This window comes from Camellia sinensis, chromosome 12 (assembly GCF_055761805.1).
Source record: "Camellia sinensis isolate YWXY chromosome 12, ASM5576180v1, whole genome shotgun sequence".
In the NCBI taxonomy this organism is placed as follows: domain Eukaryota; kingdom Viridiplantae; phylum Streptophyta; class Magnoliopsida; order Ericales; family Theaceae; genus Camellia; species Camellia sinensis.
In genome coordinates, this window is record NC_138972.1 from 82,369,307 (window position 1) to 82,393,284 (window position 23,978).

The 23,978-nt window shown below is 31.5% G+C and overlaps 1 protein-coding gene across 2 annotated transcripts; it reads left to right on the plus strand.

Moving 5' to 3' along the window:
* The first annotated feature begins 4,129 nt into the window (after positions 1-4,129).
* Positions 4,130-23,288, plus strand: LOC114295280 (disease resistance protein SUMM2-like). 2 transcript variants are annotated; one of them, XM_082899064.1, is made up of 5 exons: positions 4,130-4,324; positions 4,523-4,564; positions 15,797-19,081; positions 21,900-21,943; positions 23,019-23,288. In XM_082899064.1, the coding sequence occupies exons 3-5, from the start codon at positions 15,811-15,813 to the stop codon at positions 23,022-23,024; spliced, it is 3,321 nt and encodes a 1,106-aa protein (XP_082755190.1). In that variant the 5' UTR covers positions 4,130-4,324; positions 4,523-4,564; positions 15,797-15,810; the 3' UTR covers positions 23,025-23,288. The 2 variants fall into 2 exon arrangements, with proteins under 2 accessions (XP_082755190.1, XP_082755191.1); XM_082899065.1 differs by lacking the exon at positions 4,523-4,564.
* The last annotated feature ends 690 nt before the right edge of the window (positions 23,289-23,978 follow it).

A 23,978-nucleotide genomic window follows, 5' to 3' on the forward strand; every position in this document is an offset into this window, starting at 1 on the left:
AGAGAAATTGAAAGAGAAGAATAGAAGAGGTTGTGGTGGTTGCTTAGGCGGAGGTTGTGATTGGATGAGAGCGAGGTGGTTTTGATCGCTTAATGGACAAGATTTTGGAGGATTCGAGTCGGTGGAGAGAGAGGGAGAGGATAGAGAAGACAATAGGGGAGAGAGATGGAACACAACCAACCTCTTTTTTTTCCCCCTTTTTCTCAGTTACAATTACGGCAAACTAATTAGACTTTACCCTACAACCTTAAATTTTAAAAAAATAAAGAAAAAAATAAAAACTCACTCTCGAAAATGATTTATAAATAAAAAATTTATGACATTTTTAAAATTGTAACTCATTCATTTTAATGGGTCTTTTAATGTAAAATAAATAGACACACTTATGTTATCTTATTCTGTATAATTTTTTTTAGTTATATATCATTATTTTTATCATTTTATTTATTGTTCGTATCACTTTATTATGACTAAAAAATAGGACAATTAACTCTTTCGTTTATTATTATTTGAGTGATAATATATAAATAGAAAATTTGTATAATAAATTCATATAAAATGACATGACATATTTGTGTTCATTCATTTCAAATAAAAAAAAGAAGAAGATAATTAAGGGAGCAGCTTGCCTCCAGTCCGAGATAGGACTGGACGGTGCTGTTGGGCCCGTGGGAGCCCACCACGGGTCTTGTTTTGATAACCATTCAATATGTAAAACTCGTCGAGTACTATGTAATTATAAAAAATCACGTTGATCAGATATCGATAGCTATGTGATCAAATCAATTTTGTATAAAAAAATGGATGGTGAGCAAATTAACGGTTGACAGAAAACGGATCGATGACATTGCTATCGCTATCCAATCAACGTGAATTTTTACAAACATATAGTACTCGATGAGATCTACACATTGAACAGTTTGGATTATCGAAACGGGACCCGTGGTGCCACGGGCCCAACAGTACCATTCAGTCCAATCTCGGACTGGAGGCAAGCTGCTCCCATAATGGGGGTGTTTGGTGGGCTTTTTTTAGCCAACTTATAACTTCTGACTTTTAAAAAGTTATTTTAGACTATTTGGTTAAACTTATTTCAAACAGCTTCTGATTCTAACAACTTATTTTAAGTCAAAAAAGCTGATTCTGAGAAGCTGCTCACCCCTTGCTTCTGATTATCAACTTCTGCTGTGGACATGTTAATTCACGGTTATACTCTTAAAATTTTTTATTTTTTATTTTTTTAAAAATAGAAAAAGACCCAAATAGACTATAAAATGTTATTTTTTTTTAATGAGAAATATAGACAAATAGTGAATAATAAAAAATAAAAATTAATTGAAAAAACTACTTCACAGCTTATTTAACAAACACTACTCAGCAACTTAAATCTATAATCCAACAGTTATACCAAACATATTAACAGCTTCTGATTAAAGTCATAATCTATAATCTGTTAAGCTACAATCTATAATCTGTTTTAACAGCTACACCAAACAGCACCAATTAAAGGGGCTTACGAATTTTAAAATGTTACTGTTACATAATTTTTATAAATTTTTTTTGCCTGTATTTTTTGTTCACAAATCATTTTTTTTATCTTCACATTTATGACAAAAATATTTTTTTTCTTTTATGATGTGTTTACGGTATGAATTTAGGTAGAGATTAGGAAAGGAAAATATAAAAAGTGTGTAAAATGTAGGTGAAACATAACTATATTTCATTCACATTTCATGTACATTTTCTGTTTCCAATTTTCTTTCCAAATCCATACTCTAACCACAACCTTACAAAAGTCTTATTTGAGAAGTTGACTATTTTATTTGGCTTTTTTTTGACTATTTTTAACATGACTAAAAAAATTGTGTTTAAAAAGTTGATTGGTTTTTTTTTTTTTAATTGCGAGAGAAAAAATGAAATGATTATGGATTAGATGTGATATTTTGCCTTATTGACTATTTTAATATATTTTGTCTTTTAAAAAACTGTTTTAGCTCTACACTCTCCCCAAACAAGGCTAATATAAAAGAGAATTGGGGCTTTCTCAATTTCACTTCTCAACTTGAGAAGATTATAGGATCCGTGAGGCTCATCATGAGTCTTATTTCGATTCTTCAAATGGTTCATTTTGTAAAATTCTCATGTATATAATTCATAAAAAAATTAAATCAATAATCGTAATTTTTTTTATTTTATGATATTTATTTTTCTAATGAGTTATTTTAAAAAATATACTGGTCATAATGCTCCTGACATTGTTCCCAAACTATTAGATAATTTCTGATTATTAAAGACCCAAAAAAATGAAATCATGTACAGTTTTTAAATTTAAATAAATAAAAATCTAAATAAGAAGCAAAAAATCTATTCTATAACCAGGTAATTTATTCTTTTCAAATAATGATGGTAATCAACAAATGGAACAAATAATAATTGGTTCAAAGTACAAATGATTTATAAATTGTGTTTTTGCTGCAACCTGTAGGAAGAGCAAAATAAGAATTTTAGGGATTGTTTAGGATGTTCTAAATAAGTATATTTTTTGAATTTTTAGACAAATAAATTAAGGAAAAAAAAGATGGTTGTTTGGGATATTTTTTAAATTTTTTATGAAAAAATATGTATTAAAATATTGTATAAAATAATAAAATTATCATTTTACCCCTATGTCCTATGCATTGTGACAGTGACTATTGAAGGCAGCAGTATGGAATGATTTGAATTGTGGGGGTGGGGCAGACATGCTTCATATTTATATATATAGGATGAGGCTTTTCTTTAGTCTTTCATCGGATTAGAGGGGTCTGTCACAGGTCTCATTTTAATAATTCGAACCGTTCAATATGTATAACTCGTTAAATACTATATGTTTTTAAAAAATCACATTGATCAGATATCAATAGTTATCTAATCAAATCAGTTTTATATATATGAAAAAAAATGGACAATTAAAATAAATGGCTGAAAAAAATCTGATTTGATCACTAGCTATCGATATCCGATCAATGTGATTTTTTACAGGCGTATAGTACTCGACGTGTTCTACACGCTGAACGGTTCCGATTATCAAAACGGGACCCGTGGTGGGCCCCACAGGCCGAACAACACCGTTTTTTGGTAAATTTTTTGTGCAGCCGATTAGGTAATTTGTACAATCTGGTTCAGACTGTATCATCATGTCAATTACTTTTTGGGTTGTACTTTTTTTTTTTTTTTTTTGTATAAATTTGTTTTTATATTTTTTTTAATAGTGATAACTTTTTAAATATTTTTTTTGACTTTTTGTATTTTTTTAATAATGCCAAACTAGGCCTTAGGCCTCGTTTGGCAAGAGGCTATTTTAGCCAATTAGTCAAAAAGTTACTAAATTAGCCAAAAAGCCAACAACCCATACCAAAAAGTCAAAGATTCTCTTTTCTCTCTACTTTTTGCACATCTTTTCGTAATTAGCCAAAAAGTTATCCCAAACATACAAGTTTTTTTTACCTACCTTTTTAGCCAAATAGCCAAAAAGTTACTAAATTAGCCTGTTCCCAAACGAGGCCTTAATGTTGAAGATACTACAGTGACTACCTTTATATTTGAAAAGTTGAATAAATAATTAATTAGGTCTCGTTTGGTAATTCATTGTTTTAGTTTAAAAGTTAAAAAATCACAAAAAAAAAAAAAAAAATCAATAACTTACACTAAAAAAATCAAAAAATTATTTTTTTTCTCTACTTTTACACATTTTTTTTTGTAAAAAATTAAAAAATTATTTTAAACATACTAATTTTTTTATTTCATATTTTAATCAAAAAATTTAAAAATTACCAAAATAAATTGTTATCCAACTAGGCCTTAGCAGTGGTTAGTGGTGATTTTTTTAACAGAAAGTTTGGCTTGCTTTACAAAGAAGGGTTGGGTTGGGTTGGGTTGGGTTGGATTTGGATTTGGGACTATTTTAACTAAAAAAAGATAAAGTAGATTTTTTTGTTTAACAAGACAAAATATCACATTTAATCCATAATTATTACATTGTTTCTCTCATAAAAAGTCAAAAAAGTTAAAAAATTATTCTAAATTTTTTTATCCCAAATTAAAATAGTCAAAAAATAAAAAATAAATAAATAAATAAATAAAATCGACCAACTCCCCAAATGAATTCTCTCACCACAAAGTGAAGAAAAGTCTTCCCAGCTCCTTCCCAGCTCCTTCCTCACCTCACACTGACCTCATTCTCCTTCTCATCTCTTCCATTGCAATTGTTCTTTCTCCATTTGATATTTCAAACCCCTCAGAAGAAGTTACAGAATTGATCTGCTTTTTGATTTTTTGCAACAAGGTATGAAAACTCGTTTTTATTTTATCACTTTACAATTGTCATTGTGTGAGATCTTGTCTGTATGATTTCAATTTTTTTTTTCCTGGTCTATGCTGTGCTTGAAGTTTATAAGCATTTTAAGAGCTTAATTTTGGTGATTTTTTAGAATTTAACCACGTCTATTATTATTCTTTGCTTATTTTTTCTCTTTTCTTTTAGATTTTTCTCGCAAAGCATCTTGGTTTCTCTCTGGCTTGAAAGGTAGTGTTAAATATATATATCATTTCTTTTTTCAAGGATATGCATCTTTGGTGTAGCTGTATATGCATATTTACTTTTATGCCTTTTTTTCCTTCATCTTCTGTTTTTTTTCCTCCTTTATCTGTACTTATCAGAATCTCAATCCAAATCTTATAACCTTACAATTTTACTATTCATTTGGACATAATAGATCTGGATGGTGTAAAATTTTTTTTACAAGTAAGATCTTTCAATTCTAATAGTTGGATCTCATAGAATCATGGAATCTTGATTCATATATGATTCCATCAATTCAAATTTTAATCCTTACAAGGAATTTTAGGAGGTAATTTATTGTTTTTTTTTTTTTTGGTATATTTTCAATCTTGATAGTTGGATCTCATAAGATCGTGGAATCCCAATCTGGATCTATCCTATTGATCTAATTTTTAATCCTTGTTTTGTATTATATGAGCTAATTTACTGTAAATTTTATGTTTGTATACTTTTGATCCTGATAGTTGAATCTCATAGGATCATGAAATCCCCGATCTAGATCCAATTCACCGATCTAATTTTTAATCATTGTTTTGTAATAGAAAGCTAATTTATTATAAATTTTACATTTGTTACTCAAATACCAATTTTATGTAGTCCAAATGAATAAAAAAATAAGCCAGATATTGAATGAAATAGACTAAAATAAACAAATTAGGAAAACACATTTAAATATTGAAGTAATATAAGAAATTAACTAGTCAAAAATATATATATATATATATATGTCTTACCAGGGGTTTAGAGAGAACAAAAGTTTTATCTTAAATTTTGAAGAGCCTATTTACGTCACCTAAGAAGTACATGTATGAATACGGATATGGATAGAAAATGATATGGGTATGAAATACGACAAAACTTATAAAAGTAGGATACAAGTACGGTTACTATTAGGATACGTTTGTAAAAAAAAATATTTTTTCAATTATTAGTAGTGAGTTACACAAGCTCAAGCATGTTAAAAGCTATATTGTAATTTTATAATGTAAAATATTAATATTTAAGAATTAGGAATTAATTTAAGTCACTAGCTAATTTATTTCTTCAATTTCAATAGGTTTTACTGATATTTTGTTTCAATATCAAGTCCAATATATATATATATATATCGCAATAATAGAACAATCCACAAGAATTTGTCCATGTGTTTTCCTTTTTACACTAGTCAAAAATGTGATAAGTAAGTTCACTTACTTATTTATTTATTAATATTTAATTCTACTATTATATTATTCACTTGTTAATTTTTACTTTGTATGTAGTTATATGGGACATACATGATACAATAAGAATATGCCAATTTAATAAATTATATTACTTTTAACTCATTATATTCTTCTTATCAAAGAAGTAAAGTATTGAAAAAATATTATTTTATTTATCTTCACAATTAAGGTATATTATAACGTTATGTAAGAAATGTTACAATTCTAATTCAATAAAAACAAATAATACAAGACTTAAGAGTATCTGATGCTTAAAAAATAAGTATCCAATATGTCCAAATTAATTAATTAAAAAGTAGCTAATATTTTTAATAAGGGTTGGTTTGGTATGCACTATAAAAGCCAAAAAGCCAAAAAATATACACTATTCACTAAAAAAAAATATTAAAAACATAATATCCACATAATAATACAAATAAAAAAAAATGCAATTAACAAGGTATGACATGATGGGCCCGTCAGTGACGAAAAAAAAAAAAGAAAATAAAATATTCATTAAATTGGATGGTAGAGCTGGACCCGTGGGGGCCCACCATGGGTCCCGTTTTGATAATCTGAACCGTTCAATATGTAGAACTCATCTAGTACTATATGCTTATAAAAAATCACGTCTATCGGATATCGCTAAATATATGATCAAATCAGTTTTGTATAAAAATGGATGGTGTTATAGTTAACAGTTAACAAAAAAACTAACACGATCAGATAGCTATCAATATCTAATCAACGTGATTTTTTACAAGCATATAGTACTCGACAAGTTCTACACATTGAACGGTTCCGATTAGTAAAACGGGACCCGTGGTGGGCCTCCATGGGCCGAACAGAACCGACCAATTTATGCCTGAAAAGTAGAGAATCAATCTCCTACACACCCTCTACAGCGCTGCGTCCAACTGTACGGCCTACGCTATTACTTTATTTCCCTATACACTTATTTATATAATTTTTTAATATATATTTTTTTATAAAAAGTCAAAAAATTAACCCAAGCATTCATATTTTTTTCTTTAATTTTTAATCAAAAAAATAAAAAATACACTTATTTAATACACTATATTTGGGAGTATTGATACAAACACATCTCTTTTTAAAAATGTCTGTGCTTCATCGTTCATGTACACACGTCACCAGGTACATCATATAGTATATAAATAAAGTAGTGCTTTTCGTAAGTGAAAAATCTAGAAATCCCCTAGATGTTGATTTGTGATTATGTATCAATTTTAAGCAGAATATAACAATCCCAATCAAACAATCAAGACAAAGAGACACAATGATTTAACGTGGAAAAAACCACAATTGGACACCTCCAACTGTGATAAAAAAACCACGGGCAACAGCCACAAAACAATCCACTAAGAAGAATTAAAGGAATTACACAGGTATACTCTCAATTACCTAGCGAATCCACAACGCCTAATTGAACCAACCTTTATGTGCCTCTTCCAACCCCATCTTCACCACGGAATTGTCTTTCTGATGAGCCACTCCGGATTCCACCAAAGCTTCAGGCTCGAATTCTTCAGAATCCACAACTGAAGAATAACTCTATCTTCTGTGTATAACAAACAAACCTTTGATGTACTCTCTTTAGATCATGAGTTGAATACTCAATAATAACATCAAAGAAAACTCCCAAAGTATCCCCAGATATAAACCCTAGAACCCAAAAAGAAGATCTGGAGAAGTTCTCCTAAAAATCTAACCCAACACGCGAATTTATACAATCTGTCCCGCGATCTCCGCTCGAGCTCAACACAGCCCGCTCGAGCGGACTGACCAAAAACTGCGTGCGAACAAACTAAGATGCGCTCGAGCGTAGGAGAATCCGCTCGAGCGTAAAATCACACCTTCCAGTATTTTTACAAGCGACTGCAGAGATGCTGAGAGCTTCCAATCCACGCTCGAGCGCCCCTTTCCCCGCTCGAGCGGGAAGGCCAAAAATGGAAAAACTGGAAAAAATATAATATGATCGGACATGCAACTTTGAATGCATTTTTGCATTTTGCTTCGGGGGCGCTGCCCCTCAACCCCGCCGTGGTGCTGCCCCGGACCCGCCAAGGGGCGCTGCCCCCTGGACCCCCGCGAGCTGACCGGGCAGCTCGATCCCCGTTATAATCAGCGAAGTGGCAATCTTGAAAGCTTTATCATCACAAACTTCTCTGAAAGGCTTGATTCGGGTTGGATTCGCATCTAAACACTCAAAGACTCACTGAAATAAAAATGCGAATAAAATTACAACTCAAAGGAGTTTTGTCAAACGGGTTTGCCAAGAAATAAAACCTAACAGTAAGTATAATCAAGCAATGCGCCATGTGTCAAGTTAAGAATGGCACATATTATTATTATTATTATTATTATTATTATATTTTATGCATTTCCTTGTATTTTGTGTCTTTTTACACTTCGTTTGGGAAGCACGAGTTGGAGTTTTTTTTTGACTATTTTAGTCACAAAAAATAAAATAAGTTTTTTAATCCAATAAGATAAAAATCACATCTAACCTATAATTATTACATTATTTCTCTCACAAAAAAGTTAAAAAAGTTAAAAGTTCTTCTCAAATTAGGTTTTTTAGCTCCAGGCTAAAATAACAAAAAAAAAAAAAAAAAAAATCCAAATAGCCAACTCACTTATCAAATGAAGGCATTGCATTCTCTCTATCTTAGCATTGATTTTTTTTCTTTTTAATGTGAAAATGAAAAAGATGAAGAGTCTCTAATAAACCCTACATATATATCCTTTAAATATGGAAGATTGAAGGAATATTAGTAATGCTAGAGATTCTAAACAATCTACCAATGTGAGAAGTTTGATAACATATTTGGTAGATTATTTAGAGTTTCTAATATTTTCCAAGGAGTATACGTATTATGTTAGGTGATTATTGAGTATTCTTGGAACACGATCACGTGATACTCCATGATATTATAATTGGTGAAGAAAGTGGAATATTATAATTTTGTGTTGAGTGATTGAGGAATATGAAAGAACATAATAATGATGATTGATAAAGGAATATAAATGTGTAGTACTCCGGGAGTACATTTTTCTATATTTCCTGAGCATTTTATAAATCAAGTGGTATTTCATGTACCATAGATAATGGGCATTTATTAGTTACTTTTTTCATTGTTGCTTTCTATCAAGATTATCTCTCGCATTGCAGCTCTTTCAATCATTTTCTAAGGCTATTAAAAGGTTAGCTAATTTTTATATCTCTTGGTAAAGATGAAAATTTTTATTTGCCATCTTGAGTAACAGAATGAATGGGCCATATACAATGATGTTTCCTCTTTCGTTTGCCTGATTATTTTCTTTTTTCAATTATTTTTTGTACAAGAGAAAAACTCAAAATTAGATTATAAACCTCGGTACAAACTTGTACTGTAGATACATTCCTCAAGTTCAAGCTCATATTCCTCGAGTAGAAGCTCAAATTTTTTTAAAATTATTATTTAGTAACAATTGTTTTTTTCATGAATTACAATTCTATCATTATTTACATATATAAGTCAAATATTCAAAATACATTGTGTTTAGTAACGTTTACGTTTTCAGTTTATATTTACAAAAATTTTATAAACTGGTTTTTGTTTATTTTTTGTTTATTTTTAGAAAAACATAAACTACAAACGTGTTTGGTAATTGATAAATGTTTAAAAAATTTTAAAAATATAAAAAAGAGTGAAAAATGGCAAGTGGCGGCGAAAGACGGTGGTGGAAAGTGGTGACGATGGGTGATGGGTAGCTGGTGGTGGGTGACGGTAGCAGGTGGGTGGGTGATGGTGACGGGTGGTAGCGAGTGGGTGGGGGTGGGGGTGGTGGTGGCGGTGGCAGTGGCGGATGGTGGGTGGTGGTGGCAGGTGGGTGGCGGATGGCGGGTGGTGGTGGGTAGGTTGTGGTGGCGGGTAGATGGCAGGTGGTGGTAGTGGATGGGTGGGTGACGGTGGCGGGTGGCAGGTGGCGGGTAGTGGGTGGTGGCGAGTGGGTGGTGGTGGTGGTGGCGGATGGCGGATGGCTGGCGGTGGCGGGTGGGTGGTGACGGTGGTTGGGTGGGTAACGGTGGCGGGTGGTGAGTGGTAGCGAGTAGGTAGTGGTGGCGGCGGCGGCGGCGGGTGGTGGTGACAAATGTGTGGTGGATGGCGGGTGGTAGTGGGTAGGTGGCGGGTGGTGGTGGGTGGGTGAGTGGGTGGGTGACGATGGCGGGTGGTAGGTGGTAGCGAGTGGGTGGTGGTGAGTAGTGGTGGTAGGTAGGTGGCGGGTGGGTGATGGTGGTGGTGGTGGTGGGTGGTTGGTGGTGGTGGTGGTGGGTAGTGGTGGCAGGTGGGTGATGAGTGGTGATGGCAAGTAGGTGGCGGGTGGTGGTGGCGGGCGGTGGATGGTAGTGGCGGGTGGTGGATGGCAGGTGGGTGGTGGTGGTGGTGGTGGCAAGGGGTGGGTGGTGATGGTGGCGAGTGGGTGGCAGGTGGGTGGTGGTGGCGGGTGGTGGCAGGTGGGTGGTGACAGGTGTTGGTGGGGGTTGGTGGAAAATGGCGGCGGGTGGTGGGTAGTGGTGGCGGAAGACGGTGGTGGAAAATGGTGGCGGGTGGTGGCTAGTGTTGGGTGGTAAAAAAAAAAAAAACTGAAAACTCAAAATGGAAACACATTTTTTGTGTTTTCATTTTTTGGCCAAATTTATAAACTGAGACCACTGATTTATAAATCAAAAATTTTACCAAACAAGTTTTTATTTAAGTTTTTAAAATTTTTGTAAATATAAACAGAAAATTGAAAACGTAAGTGTTACCAAACAGCACCATGTAGTTTTTATTGCTCATCAAACAAGAAATTATTGTGCCTCCTTAAACAAAAATTACAAATGATTGGTAGTTGAAAATTTTTATAATTCCAAATTTAAACTCTATTACATCACACAAGACTTTTTTTTTCTTTTTTTCTTTTTTTCTTTTATGTGGTACATTACTAATGTATTTAAATCTTGTCCCTTATTAAACTACATTCCTCAAAGAGTTTTTTGGTATTGTATTTGTTCTTATTAAAATACACATCCTAATTTCATACCATAGTAAGTGGACCATAATTGAATTCTCTTTTAGGGTGCAAAATATATTTTATGATGGTGATGTAAGATAGTATCTTTATAAGTAATGCTACGCATCATGAAAAGAATATCATGAAAAGTTTCATGAAAATAATCAAAGGGTGATTGTATAACATACAATAAAGCATTACAAACACTATAAACTAATCCAATGGTGGAGATTCTTCATGAAGACTTTTCATGATACTTCTTTCATGATACCTAGTATTATTGTTTATCTTATTCACACAAATAGGTAATCTCATAATTTGTTTATACTTAATTGTGAGTTAGGAAGACATATAAACAAATTGGATTCTTCTTCTCGGAAAAAAAGGATAAACTACTAATAGGTCATAATAGTTGGATTTAATTCTTATCAAGTACTATTGAAAATAAGTTCTAGTAAAATCGTCGCTAAAAATAATTTTTTTGCGACGATTTTTTGTATGTCCTTAAAAATTGATAATTAACGACTTTTTTTTGGCCACAATTTTTATAAATTGTTGTTAAATTTACAATTAGTTACGTTTTTTTGTGATGAATTTTTCAAACTGTCGCTGAAAGTTAAAAATTAGTGACTTTTTTTGTAATGGTCTTTTTAAACTGTCGCTAAAACTTATAATTAGTAACATTTTTTATGATAATTTTAAACTGTCGCTAAAAATTAACAATTAATGATATTTTTTAATAATATTTTATGAAAAATGTCATTAATTATAATAAGCCCTATTGGATAATAAGTCCATCTATTCAGACCAACATATAAATCCTCCGAAAAGAAACACATCAATTGCCAAGTTTGAATACTTATTGTCAACAACAAAATAATATTAATAAAAAAATGTATGTGTTTTTATATAAATATGGAGCCATTTGTTTGTAATTTTGATTAAAGTTGTTATAAACTGATAAGATTGTTTTAATTTTCAACATGCATGCATTCTGCAACTTAAAAATTATTGTATAAATATTACAAAATTATATTTACATAAAATTTAAATTTAAATTGAACCCATGCATTGCACAAGTAGAAAACTAGTTAATGTATTATTGTGGAGTGCAAAGTGTTTTGTTATAGAACTTTTCGGCTTTGTTTGATTTGTCTCTTGAAATATAATTTTTGAGAAAAAAAAGTTAAAAATTTTGTTTAGTTGAAAATTTTTTTAAAAAAAATCCAAAATCAATTTTCTCTTTACTATATATCAATTAATCACTTTTTTCTCCCTCCTCTTTTCTTCTCTCATATCCTACACATCAATCAATCACTTTTTCTCTCACACCCATCTATTTAACTACAAAAAAAAAAAAAAATTAAATCATTTCAAACTACAAAACTCTAAAATTATTTTCAAAACATACAACCAAAAAAAAAAAATTTTTTTGTACTCTTTCCAAAAAATTATTTTTCAAACTTGTTTCACAAATACAAACCAAACGTGGCATTCATCTTCTTTTTTAAAGAAATGTAACACTTTTATTATTGAGTTTTCTAGTATAATGTTAAAAAAAAATAAACCTTTGCTACGCACGGAGTGAAAATTTTGTATTTTTTAAATATAAAATTTTATAAAATAAAAATAATTCATCATATTTATTTAAACTCTAGAAAGCAATTTCTATTGAAACAAAAAATAGTTAAATAGTTTTAAACTAACTATTAAAACTAACCATATGCATGCACCACAAATTGGTGTAATTTTACCACAAGATTTCGTAACATTAGCCATAAAATGCACTAACTTGTCACAAATTGGTATAATAAAAAATGTCATAACTAAACCACAAACTTTTATTACATGAATCACAAAATTATGGACATTTTGTTAGGCTACTTTGTAGTGAGATTACGTATTTTGTCGTTCATATTACGAAATTTTATAATAAAAATTATACCAATTTATAATAGGGTACTTATGGTATGCGCCCTTAAGGGATGCACACCATAATTCTTCCAGTGTAAGATAGCCAATTGTCTTTTATTTTTAATTGAATTACTTGTGAAACTTTATAAGTATAAGAACATTAGTAATATTTTAAATTATTACATAGGTTCATTAAAAGTGAATAATATGTTTAATTAAAAATAGTCTGGTATAATTTTTTATTAAGCTAATTGAAGTAATATTTTAATAATTATTTAATTTCTCAAAGAAAAATGATATAGAAATCTATTTCATAAACTTACTTTCTAAACTTAATGATGTCTAAATAAGATGACCAATCATCTGCGAGAATCTTCCTTAATATTAAGGGTAAATTACACTTTATTCCCTTCAACTATTGTCATTATCACTTTAGTCCCCTCAACTAAAAATTTTAACAACTAGCCTCCCTCATCTACTATTTTTTTTTTTCTTTTCAATATGGACCTTTATGACTAAAAATACCCTTTCATCAATAGGATAAATTACACTTTACCGCATGAATTACCACCCAATATCACTTTACCCCTTGACCTATCACCCAATATTACTTTCAGTTTGGTTTTTTCATTCCATCACTAAATTAATTTTTAGTTCTAAAAAAATTTTAAAAATTTGAAAACCAAACTTGTGGCATTTGAACAGATAGACAAATAGTTAAGTTTTTGAACAGATAGTTGTCCTTTTGGATAAATAATGTCATTTTGACCTAAAAAGATCAAAGTTTTAGCCAATAAACAGTTTCAAAGATAGACCTCTCCCGCTAGAGTGACCAAAGTAAATCACTTAAGTTTATTTTTTAATTTAAAATTAATTAATACAAATGTATTTGCCAAATTATTGTGTGTACAATTTATTTATTTATTTATTTTGGATGGCTAAGAAAAGTCGTATGTCTTCTATATCTATCTATCTTCTATATTATTATAAAGTGAAGGCTGGTGTTGTTGACATATTTATTTGTGTTTCATATTTTAGTTTATCCCAGATTTTCCCAAAACACTCTTATATTTAGGGGTGATTTGAGATGATTTATATAAGTGCATTTTTTGATTTTTTATGAAATATGGGTTGGGTATGGGTTGGGTTTGAAATGATGTGGTAGAGAAGTGATGTGACTTAAATAAGAAGATGTGACTTAAATAGGATAGTGACTTTTTGACTTTTTAACTTTTTTAGGTAATGGCTTTTTGACTTTTTTAGGTTAGTGAATTTTGTAATGGTGTTGTTGACATCCAAAATACCCTATACTATTATAAAGTGGAGGTTGATGGTGTTGATATGTTTGTGTCTCATATTTTGGGTTTTCCCGAATTTTTCCAAAATACTCTTATATTTGGTGAATTTTGTAATGGTGTTATTGGCATCCAAAATATCCTTATATTTGGTGAATTTTGCAAGAATTATGTAAAGAGGAGGAATTGCCTCAAACCCATGACTATAGGTTTAATAATGAAAGCTTTTACTATTTGAACAATATATACTACATGTATATTTTTCTTTGTTATTATTATTATTATTTTTTATTTTTTTTGAGTTACACACACATTGTGGGTGCGGACCTTTACGACTGCTAGTACTATTATAAAGTGAAGGTTGCTGATAGTGTTAACACATTTATGTCTCATATTTTGAATTTTTTCAAAATAACTATTATAAATTGAAGTTTTCTGGTGATGTTGACACATTTGTGCCTCATATTTTGGATTTTTCCAAAATACCCCAATATTTGTATTGTCTCACTATTATAAAGTGAGGCTGCTTGTTGGTGCTATTGTGTTGACACATTTGTGTCTCCTATTGTCATATTTTGGGTTTATGTCTCGTTTATTTTGTAAAAATTAGGTATAGAGGAGAAAGGGTCTCGAACCCATAATCATAAGTTTAGTAAAGAAACTTTTACCACTTGAGCAACCCATACTTAATGTGTATATGTTTTTTGTTATTATTCTTATAATATTATTTTTTTTTTAGCTGCACACGCATGTTATATGCATATTTTTCTTTGCTATTATTTTTGATAATATTATTATTATTTTTTTGAGTTGTATATACACCGCGTGTGCGGATTGCATGTATATCTATATTGACTCTTACCTTGTTTTCCACAGCATTTAGCATATGTTTCTGAAACAGCATATGTTTCTGAAACAGCATAGTGAGCTTCGGAAAATTATTCAATACTCCTTAAGCATTTCTATGTGGTGCTCCAAATGAATAGTTATTGGTCTAAATCATGGGATCCACTACTTTTGTATTAGAGTTTTAGGAGACAAAGTGTTAATCTATTAATGGAATAGTTTTTGCTCTGCTTTTTTTTTATTATTTTAAGCTTGGTCATCAAATTTTTTTTTTTTGGAAAAGATGTTAAAAGAGTGTTAGAATTTGGCCAGAAATTGTACAAACATCACATCGATTTTTCAATTTTTTTAATCTCTCGCATTATATAAATTATTTATTTTGATGTTATTTACGATTTAATAAAAAAAAATGTAAACAAATTTGAATTTTTTTAAATTAATTAACTTAACTGCACTTTAAAAAAAAAAACCTCAAATTTATGTGCAACTTGGGCAACTAGGTCGATTTGCACTAACTTAATTAGGTCGAGCTTGGGCAGATAAACTCTGGCATAGATCTTATTCTTGTTTGTGTTTCAAATCATCCACTCACCTAAAATTTACAATCAATGTCATAACAGAAACTCTTGAACACCATAAATGCTGGTTCATTGTTACTTGCTATCTATTTAGCACGATCACTATTTTGTCAGCAATTCAAAGACTGATTTTTGATTGTTTGGAGGTGAATGTGAAGTTAGTTTGCATAATTAGCATGTTTTTCTTCTCGTGCTTTTGTAAATCAAATTTGAAATTGCTTTCTAATAACCATTAGAATCAATATTGAAGTTTTCTTTAGAATATTTCCTTTTAACTACAATCCTCTTCCGTATTTGCAGAAATAGGCCACACCATGGAAAACATTCGTTCAACCATTGAAATTGGGAAGAATTTGTGTGATTTAACTGGACCATGGGTTGGATATCACAATAACCTTGATACTAACATGGAAACTCTCAAAAGGAAGACAGAGCAATTGAACGGCCGAAACAATGACATAAATGTAGAAGTGAATTATGCAGAGCAGCGATCAAGGAAAAAACGAAGGGTTGAAGTTAAACATTGGCAAGAATATGTGCGAAGGATAACAGCTGATGTCCAAACTTTGGAAAGACGAGAGCAAGAAGTACGAGGATTGAAGAATGCCTTAAAACGTGCACAGTTGGGAAAGCGTGTAGTGGACAAGATTGAAGAGGTGGGAAAACTGTATGAAAATGGTGAATTTTCTAATGGTTTGCTGATTAATGATCTAACTTGTGGGCACACCATACCGACAGCAGAATCTTTGGCTGAACCAACAAGTGTAAGGAACGGGGAGAAAATTTGGAATTTTTTGATGGATGATGCGGTTAGAAAAATCGGCGTTCACGGAATGGGGGGAGTTGGCAAAACAACCATCATGAAAAGCATCAACAATCAACTTTTTTTCGGAACTTCTACCTTTAGTGATGTTATTTGGGTCACAGTATCTAAAGCATTGGACATCAAAAATCTACAAAGGCAGATAGCTAAAAAACTGAATATTGATCTTTCCGATAATGAGGATGAATTACGTTCAGCGTCAGAAATACATAACATGCTTTCCCAAAAGAAGAGGTATGTGTTCATCTTAGACGATCTTTGGAAAGAATTTCCTCTGGAGAAGATGGGTATTCCGGAACCAACCAGAGATAACGGATGTAAGCTAGTGTTGACTACACGATCATTAGACGTCTGTACAAAGATGAATTGCAGACCTGTTGAAATGGAGCTTCTCACAGAAGAGGAAGCACTGAATCTGTTTATGAATAATGTTAAAGATCATCAGACAATGCTTACAACCGAGGTGGAAGAAATTGCAAAAGAAGTTGCCAAAAAATGTGCGCGTCTGCCCCTTGCAATTGTTGTTATGGCTGGATGTATGAGAGGAGTGAATGACATTCGAGAGTGGAGAAATGCGAGAAATGTACAATGGCTCCTGGACAAAGAAGGGTTATTTGAGCAACTAAAATTTAGTTATAGTCGGCTAAAAGATGAACAGGAACGACATTGTTTCTTGTATTGTGCATTGTATCCAGAAGACTATGACATCGATAGGGAAGAACTGATAGAGTATTGGATTGCTGAGGGACTAATAAGTGAGATGAACAGTATAGAAGCAATGTTCGACGAAGGTCACTCTATATTGAATAAACTCATTAAAACCTGCTTGTTGGTAAAAAGTATAATATATGGCAGAGAATGCTTGAAGATGCATGATTTGATAAGAGATATGGCTCTCAAAATAACATCAGCTAGTCCTCGATTCATGGTCCGAGCTGGTGAGGGATTAAAAAGAGTTCCAAATAAAGACTGGTCTGAGGATCTTGAGAGGGTTTCCTTAATGTGGAACCATATTGAAGAACTTCCTTCTGAACCACCCAGTTGCCCTCGCCTCATCACCTTCCTATTTCAAGGCAATATTTCAAAAGAACTTCGGATTCAAAATTCCTTCTTTTTGTATATGCCTCGTCTCAAGGTGTTGGATTTGTCCAACACTAACATAGAGTCTTTGCCAGATTCCATCTCCATGTTGGAGAATTTGCATCAACTGTTACTATGTGGTTGTTGTCAACTAAAAAATATGCCGTCACTGGAGAAACTGAAGGCGTTGGAACATTTTGAACTAACTGAGAGTCAGATTGAAAAAGTACCCCAAGGTATAGGAGAATTGGTTAATCTCAGAAAGCTTGGACTCCTTGATAATCGCTACCTAAAATATGTGCCGTCACTGGAGAAACTGAAGGCGTTGGAACATTTTGAACTAACTTGGAGTCAGATTTTAGAAGCACCCCAAGGTATAGAAGAATTGGTTAATCTCAGAAAGCTTAGACTCCGGGAGAATCACAACCTAAAATATGTGCCGTCACTGGAGAAACTGAAGGCGTTGGAACATTTTGAACTAACTCGGAGTCATATTGAACAGTTTGAGCTGTTTCATAGTCAGATTGAAGAAGTACCCCAAGGTATAGAAGAATTGGTTAATCTCAGAAAGCTTAAACTCTCGGGTTACAAGCTAGGAATGTCTCCTTGCCGGAAGTTATGCAGACTCACACAACTCCATTACCTTGTAATTCAGGGAACAAAAGTAAAATTTTCGGCAGAAGAGCTGTTGTGCTTGAAGCAATTAAAAGTTCTCAAAGCTCAGTTTCACAATGTGCAAGAGCTTACCAAGTATGTGAAATCTGCGCAATGCAAAAGTTTGGAAAAGTACAGCCTTAAGGTGGGAATTGTTGATGAAAGTAACTTTGACACTGAAAAAGAGGAACTCACTTGTGAGTACGACACTAAATCTTTATCAAGTACTGGAGTAGATGCCGTAGTGCTCCCTAGCGACATAGTGGAGTTGTACGTTAAAAGATGGCACAACCACATTAGCTTATCAGATATTCAGTCGTTAAGGGATGCAAGAGGTTTAGGAACATTTATAATCGAAGAGTGTGATGGGCTTGAATCCATCTTTTCATCACCATCATCATCATCATCATCATCATCATCATCATCATCATGCTTTTCAGAAGACTACCACATCCCGCTAACAACGATTAAGGAATTAACGTTTTGGAATTTACCCAATTTTAGGGTACTCTTTGACAGAGTTGTTCCACCACACAACATTTCATTTAACCTTAAGACATTGGTGTTGTGCCAATGTCCGAAAATAGAGAATATTTTCTTTGCCCTGTTGTTGCACAACTTCCCAAACCTTGAGAAACTTGGAGTGCAGGACTGCAAGAATGTGGAGGAGATAATAGAAGTAGAGACGAGTGATCGAGGGGGGCATCGGGAAGATGATGGCGACACAATCACACTCCCAAATTTAAAGGAATTACGTCTACAAAACCTACCAAGGCTGGAAAGCATATATAAGGGCACAATGGTCTGTGAATCTCTGCAAGAAATTTCGATATGGAATTGTCCCATGTTAAGGAGATTGCCTATTTCTTTGCACAAGAATGAGGATGGTGAGCAAGCAACTGCACCACCTGCTCTTCAATTCATTTCTGGAGAAGAAGAATGGTGGGAATCTCTGGAATGGGATAATCCCCTCACCAAAACCACTCTTCAACCTTTCTACTCCAGCCACTGCAGCCGCTACTACTCAGGTAATATCATAACATCATGTTAGATTTTTTTAACGGTAAAAATTGATGTAGTTCTTATACTTTTAGTTTTTTTTATTATTATTATTTTAGTCTTCGTCATTTTAATTGATTTGATTTTAAGCTTGAATTTATAATTTTGTTTTAATTTGGTCTAATTAATTACAATTCTTAATATTTTTTTTTATAAAAAATACGCATATAAATGGCATGTGTCGTATTTTTAATAATAAAATTATAAGCTTACTCAACTCAGTGATTATTTTTCTTTAAAAATACTAACGGGATTATCAATTGAACTGAATTAATACAAAATTTTAAATCAATTAAACTAATTGAAAATGTAAGGACTAAAATGACACAAATAGCAAAATGTATTTGCCCTTTTCTTAAATATGGCAAACTGTATTTAAATAAAAATGCCTACAAAATTTTAAATTAGCCCTACATGTAGCCAAGTCACCGCAACACATTGCATTAACTATTTATTTATGATTTGTGACACCAAACTTAATTTCATGAAGGTTTCGAACAGCTAAGCTCGAATTAATATTGTTACTTCCATACATGTTTTGGATGTAACAAAATACCAGTAGCAGACAGACACATACGATTGCCAATTATCATTGTTGATTACTATAACTTTATTTTTCAAACAAAAAATAAATAAATAAATAAAAATACTACTTCGCATGACCCCTAAAAACATTGGTGATTACTCAAAAAAATCTTTGTTAAAACTAGGGTTCAATTTCGGTTGGCCTAATATGAGCAACCCTGGTCTAATTTGAAATTTTTTAGAATTTAGACCATGATTTTAAATTTGGTCAAGGTTTGAGCTAAATTTTACGGCCTAATTAAATTTGAATAAGGCTTAAGTTTCACAACCCAATCAACCCGAATTATATTATTAATATATAAATATATATATATATATATATAAAATAAATTTGAATATTATAAGTTATTTATTATTTTCTCACTGTTAGATTAAATCATATTGCTTTTGTGAAAGATCTACCATTATATTATTTCTGAATATGTATTGACAAACACTCAGCACACAAAAGTTCAAGGGTACACATGCACACATATAGATCTGGATTCCCTCCAATACAGGATTTAGATTAGAAGATGTTGTTTGGGCTCATGAGATTAATTACGAGTCCCATTTTTATAATTCAAATAATTTATTTTGTCAGACTTTTCGTATCATCCACACAAAAAATTACGTTAATTCGATAATTGTGGACTATTCAATTTAAGCATTTGTTTCCAAAAATAAAAAATAAAAAATTAAACAATAAGTATATTTTTAAAAATAAATCATTCATTTTTTTAGTTATAAACGTGATAAATTGAATAGACTATGAATATCAGATCGATCTAATTCTTTTATGTAGATATGGTATATACGAAGAATCCTATAAAATAAATAATTTGAATTATCAAAATAAAACTATGGTGGTGACCACATCTAGTCTATATTATGAACTGGAGGAAATCTTGGTCTCACATATAGGACATTGTTATGTAAGATTAGATTTTGTAAATTTTCTAATAAAACACGCTTAAAGTTGTACAGATTCTTGTACGAATAATTTTCAACAATCTTATAATGAAATGTGAGAAAATGAAGTTAAATACAAAAATAATAATAAACTCAATTTGCTGGATACAAAATCTGTAAAAATAATTTTTTGCGACAAGTAAATTTTTTTTTTTGTTTTTTTGTTTATATAAAAGGATTACCAATATTAATGTGCCAGTAATACAAACAATCACATATCATCACTCAACAGAGAAAAAAGACTAGAAGTTGAAAAAGCATTTTAAATACACTTCAAAATTTCTAAAACCAATTAAAAAAACCTTAATCAATCTTTTTTGGAGTTGAATGGAAAAATTATATAAAGGGCGTTCAAAACAGTGATGCTCAAACAAGAACATAAAAATAAATGATAAATTATATTTATGTTATTTTAAGTATGCATTTTGTGTCACTGTGTCAAGTTTTAATTTTGTCAATTTCATTATTAAAATTTTAATTTATATTAATTTGGTCTTGTTTAAACTCATAGCTTAAATAGTTAATGGAATAATAATAAAATATACATTTGACTTTGGTTCTTAAAGTTTTTTTAATTTTGTTAGTTTGTTTTTGAAACATTTATGAAAAAAATAAAAATAACTTGTAATATTGAGAGACAAAATTAGCAAAATTGGAACTTTAAAATTTCGTTAATGATTTAAACAATAGTTTAAAATTAGACTAATTTGATAATTTGTAAAGAGAAATTAACAAAATTAAAATTTAAAAGACTAAAGTGATATGAAAGATAAGAAATGATGAAAAAGAAAACTTGCATGATTTCACAGAATTATTTGAGAGTCTGTTGGGATTAGAGTGGTTGTTTGGTATTAGACTAATTTGGTTGGGCTTAAAGATGACACTCACTTGTTAGGTTTTTGATTAATTGATTTTATGCAAAAAGGGAAAAATACCACAAGAACAACATGATCTATACTTGTTTATTTTGACAATCATACGAAGGTAGAAACAATTGTTCTTCCCTTGTTATACTTATTTTTCCCAAAACTAGTCAGTCTGGAAAGAGGTATGGCAGTACTTAACTTTATTATAAAAAATTTAGGTACACAGAAACTAACCACATAAAATATACAGAACATTCACATTAGTGTAGATTCAATAATTTATGGGCCCCGCATATGTAAATATTTTGTGTAATTTATTTATGATGATTTTTACATACATAGAACCACTATTATTTTTATAATCTTGTTGAATCCTTGTTTACAGCTTTCGATTTATGGACTCTTGAGTGTGGATTCATTTCACTAGAGGTAAGTCATCGCATACCCCACGTCTAGAATTTCTTTTAACTGCATATTTTGGTTTGAAAATGTTTAAACATTGAGTAATGAAATCACTTCTTAGTTATGGATACAATCTCTTCAAAGACAAGTTAAGGTTGCATACATTTTGTCCTCTTTAGATTCTATTTTAGTCGGAGTCTTATGTCCCGAGTTGTTTTTATTTTTTATTTCTATAGAAATATTTTATAAGATCATTGTGGATTCATGTACTTTATGAAGGGCATGAATTTTGTTTGACAATAATGTGAACCCAAAGCAAATGGGAGTTAAATGTTGACACATAAGCTCCTTTCTTTTGATTTTTGACCACGGAGCTAAATGTGGTTTTGGCTTTTGTCACTCGTTACTGTGGTTGCTAAAACATGAGTTTGTGTTTATCAAACCCGTTGAGTTTTGGATTGATTGAATTGAATTATTGAATTTGTTGATATATCGAATAGTAACACCATGTTTGGATCATAGGGTAAGAGAAAAAAAAAATATTGTGGTCTCTCCCATTTAGTTGAGTAAAGAAAAAAGACATGTTTTCTCACTATCGTATTTAGATTGGTAAGAAAGCAAATCATGTGAGAGAGAAATTTGAGTGAAATATCTTTTTATTCTTTTGTATTTTAAGGGGTAATCTTGGTATTGTAAATATTTTACAACCAATCAACTTGTTTTTCACCAAATCTCACAACTTTCAGTAAGAAATCAAAGAGTCAAGATACTTCTCCTTCTCACTATTTCTCACACTTTGTCTCCATTTTTCACCTACATAACCCTTTGAACAAATGATCTTTTCTCACCAAAACTATATGATCCAAACGAACTGTAATCCTACGAGTTATAAAATTCTATGATTATGGAACTCACCTTATCGGAATGATTTTATGTTAACTATTAACCGAAGTACACAACATTTTCTTTACACTCCTGAATCACAAAAAATTATGCTGTTTAATTTTATTAATTGAAATTATTCTTTTTTTGTATAATTGATTCAGTTGTTACAGTAGTTAATTATTGAGCTATCAAACTGATCGTCTTCCTTTGATTACAGATCTAGAAGAATAGTGTGGTGGAAGCAGCGGAAGTTATTATTGGGATATAGTGCTACAAGTAGAAGTTATTTTGAATTGTTTTGTTGCGACATTGATTTAAATTATAGAACTCTTGTTCGCTTTGATGGAGGCAATTAATCTTTGAAATATTCAGATTATGGAACTCTAGGTTTGGCATGCTCTAAACATTAAACTAGCTAAACTGAATTTGTGGATTGTTGTTGAAACTTTTGGTATCGTGAATTAAAAAATTACTGATTGTGATCTTATCTCCTGATTGCCATGATTATTTTGTGGAATGAAATTGAATTGAGTTTTTCACCATCTCTTTTCTGCATGCTCACAGGGTGTTGTAAGTCTTATAGGTGTGTGACATTGTCACATGCCTATATTGGTTGGCTTTGAGGCGTGACATTCTTTCTTTGTATTTCAATGTTGTATCGTTATTTTTTGACTTGATGCAGGAAAGGCAACGGAAAGGAACCGTTATCATTAATTATGTGAAAGAGCTTACAAACATCAATCTCTAATTCAGACCATTAAGATTGGTTTGTTTGAAAGAAGAAGCACAAGACAAGAGAGTTGATGACTATTAGTCGCGAAGCTGCTCTAAAAATGGTCTCTCCTATGTGTTCGCATCAAAATACTTGTCTTGTCAATATCAGTAGTGACTTAGTTGCTTGCCCTTAAGTAGATTGCCTATTGCTTTGTACATGAATGAGGATGGTGAGCAAGCATCTGCACCACCTGCTCTTCAGCACATTTATGGAGAGTGTAAATGGTGGGAATCTCTGGAATGAGACGATCTCCATACCAAAACCTCTGCCTTTCTTCTCCAATAGCTACCCAGGTATTTGTACTTATTTTGTTCATCAAATTTGGGTGAAAATTTGATGAAAAGCTTGATCTCATGTAGAACACTCCAATTCATACTCTATCTTTTTTTGGATAAAATATTT

Coding starts and splice junctions, on each gene's coding strand:
- LOC114295280 (XM_082899064.1), top strand. CDS start 15,811: ATGGAAAACATTCGTTCAACCATTGAAATTGGGAAGAATTTGTGTGAT. Junction 19,082..21,899: donor CTGCAGCCGCTACTACTCAG/GTAATATCATAA, acceptor CCTTGTTTACAG/CTTTCGATTTATGGACTCTT.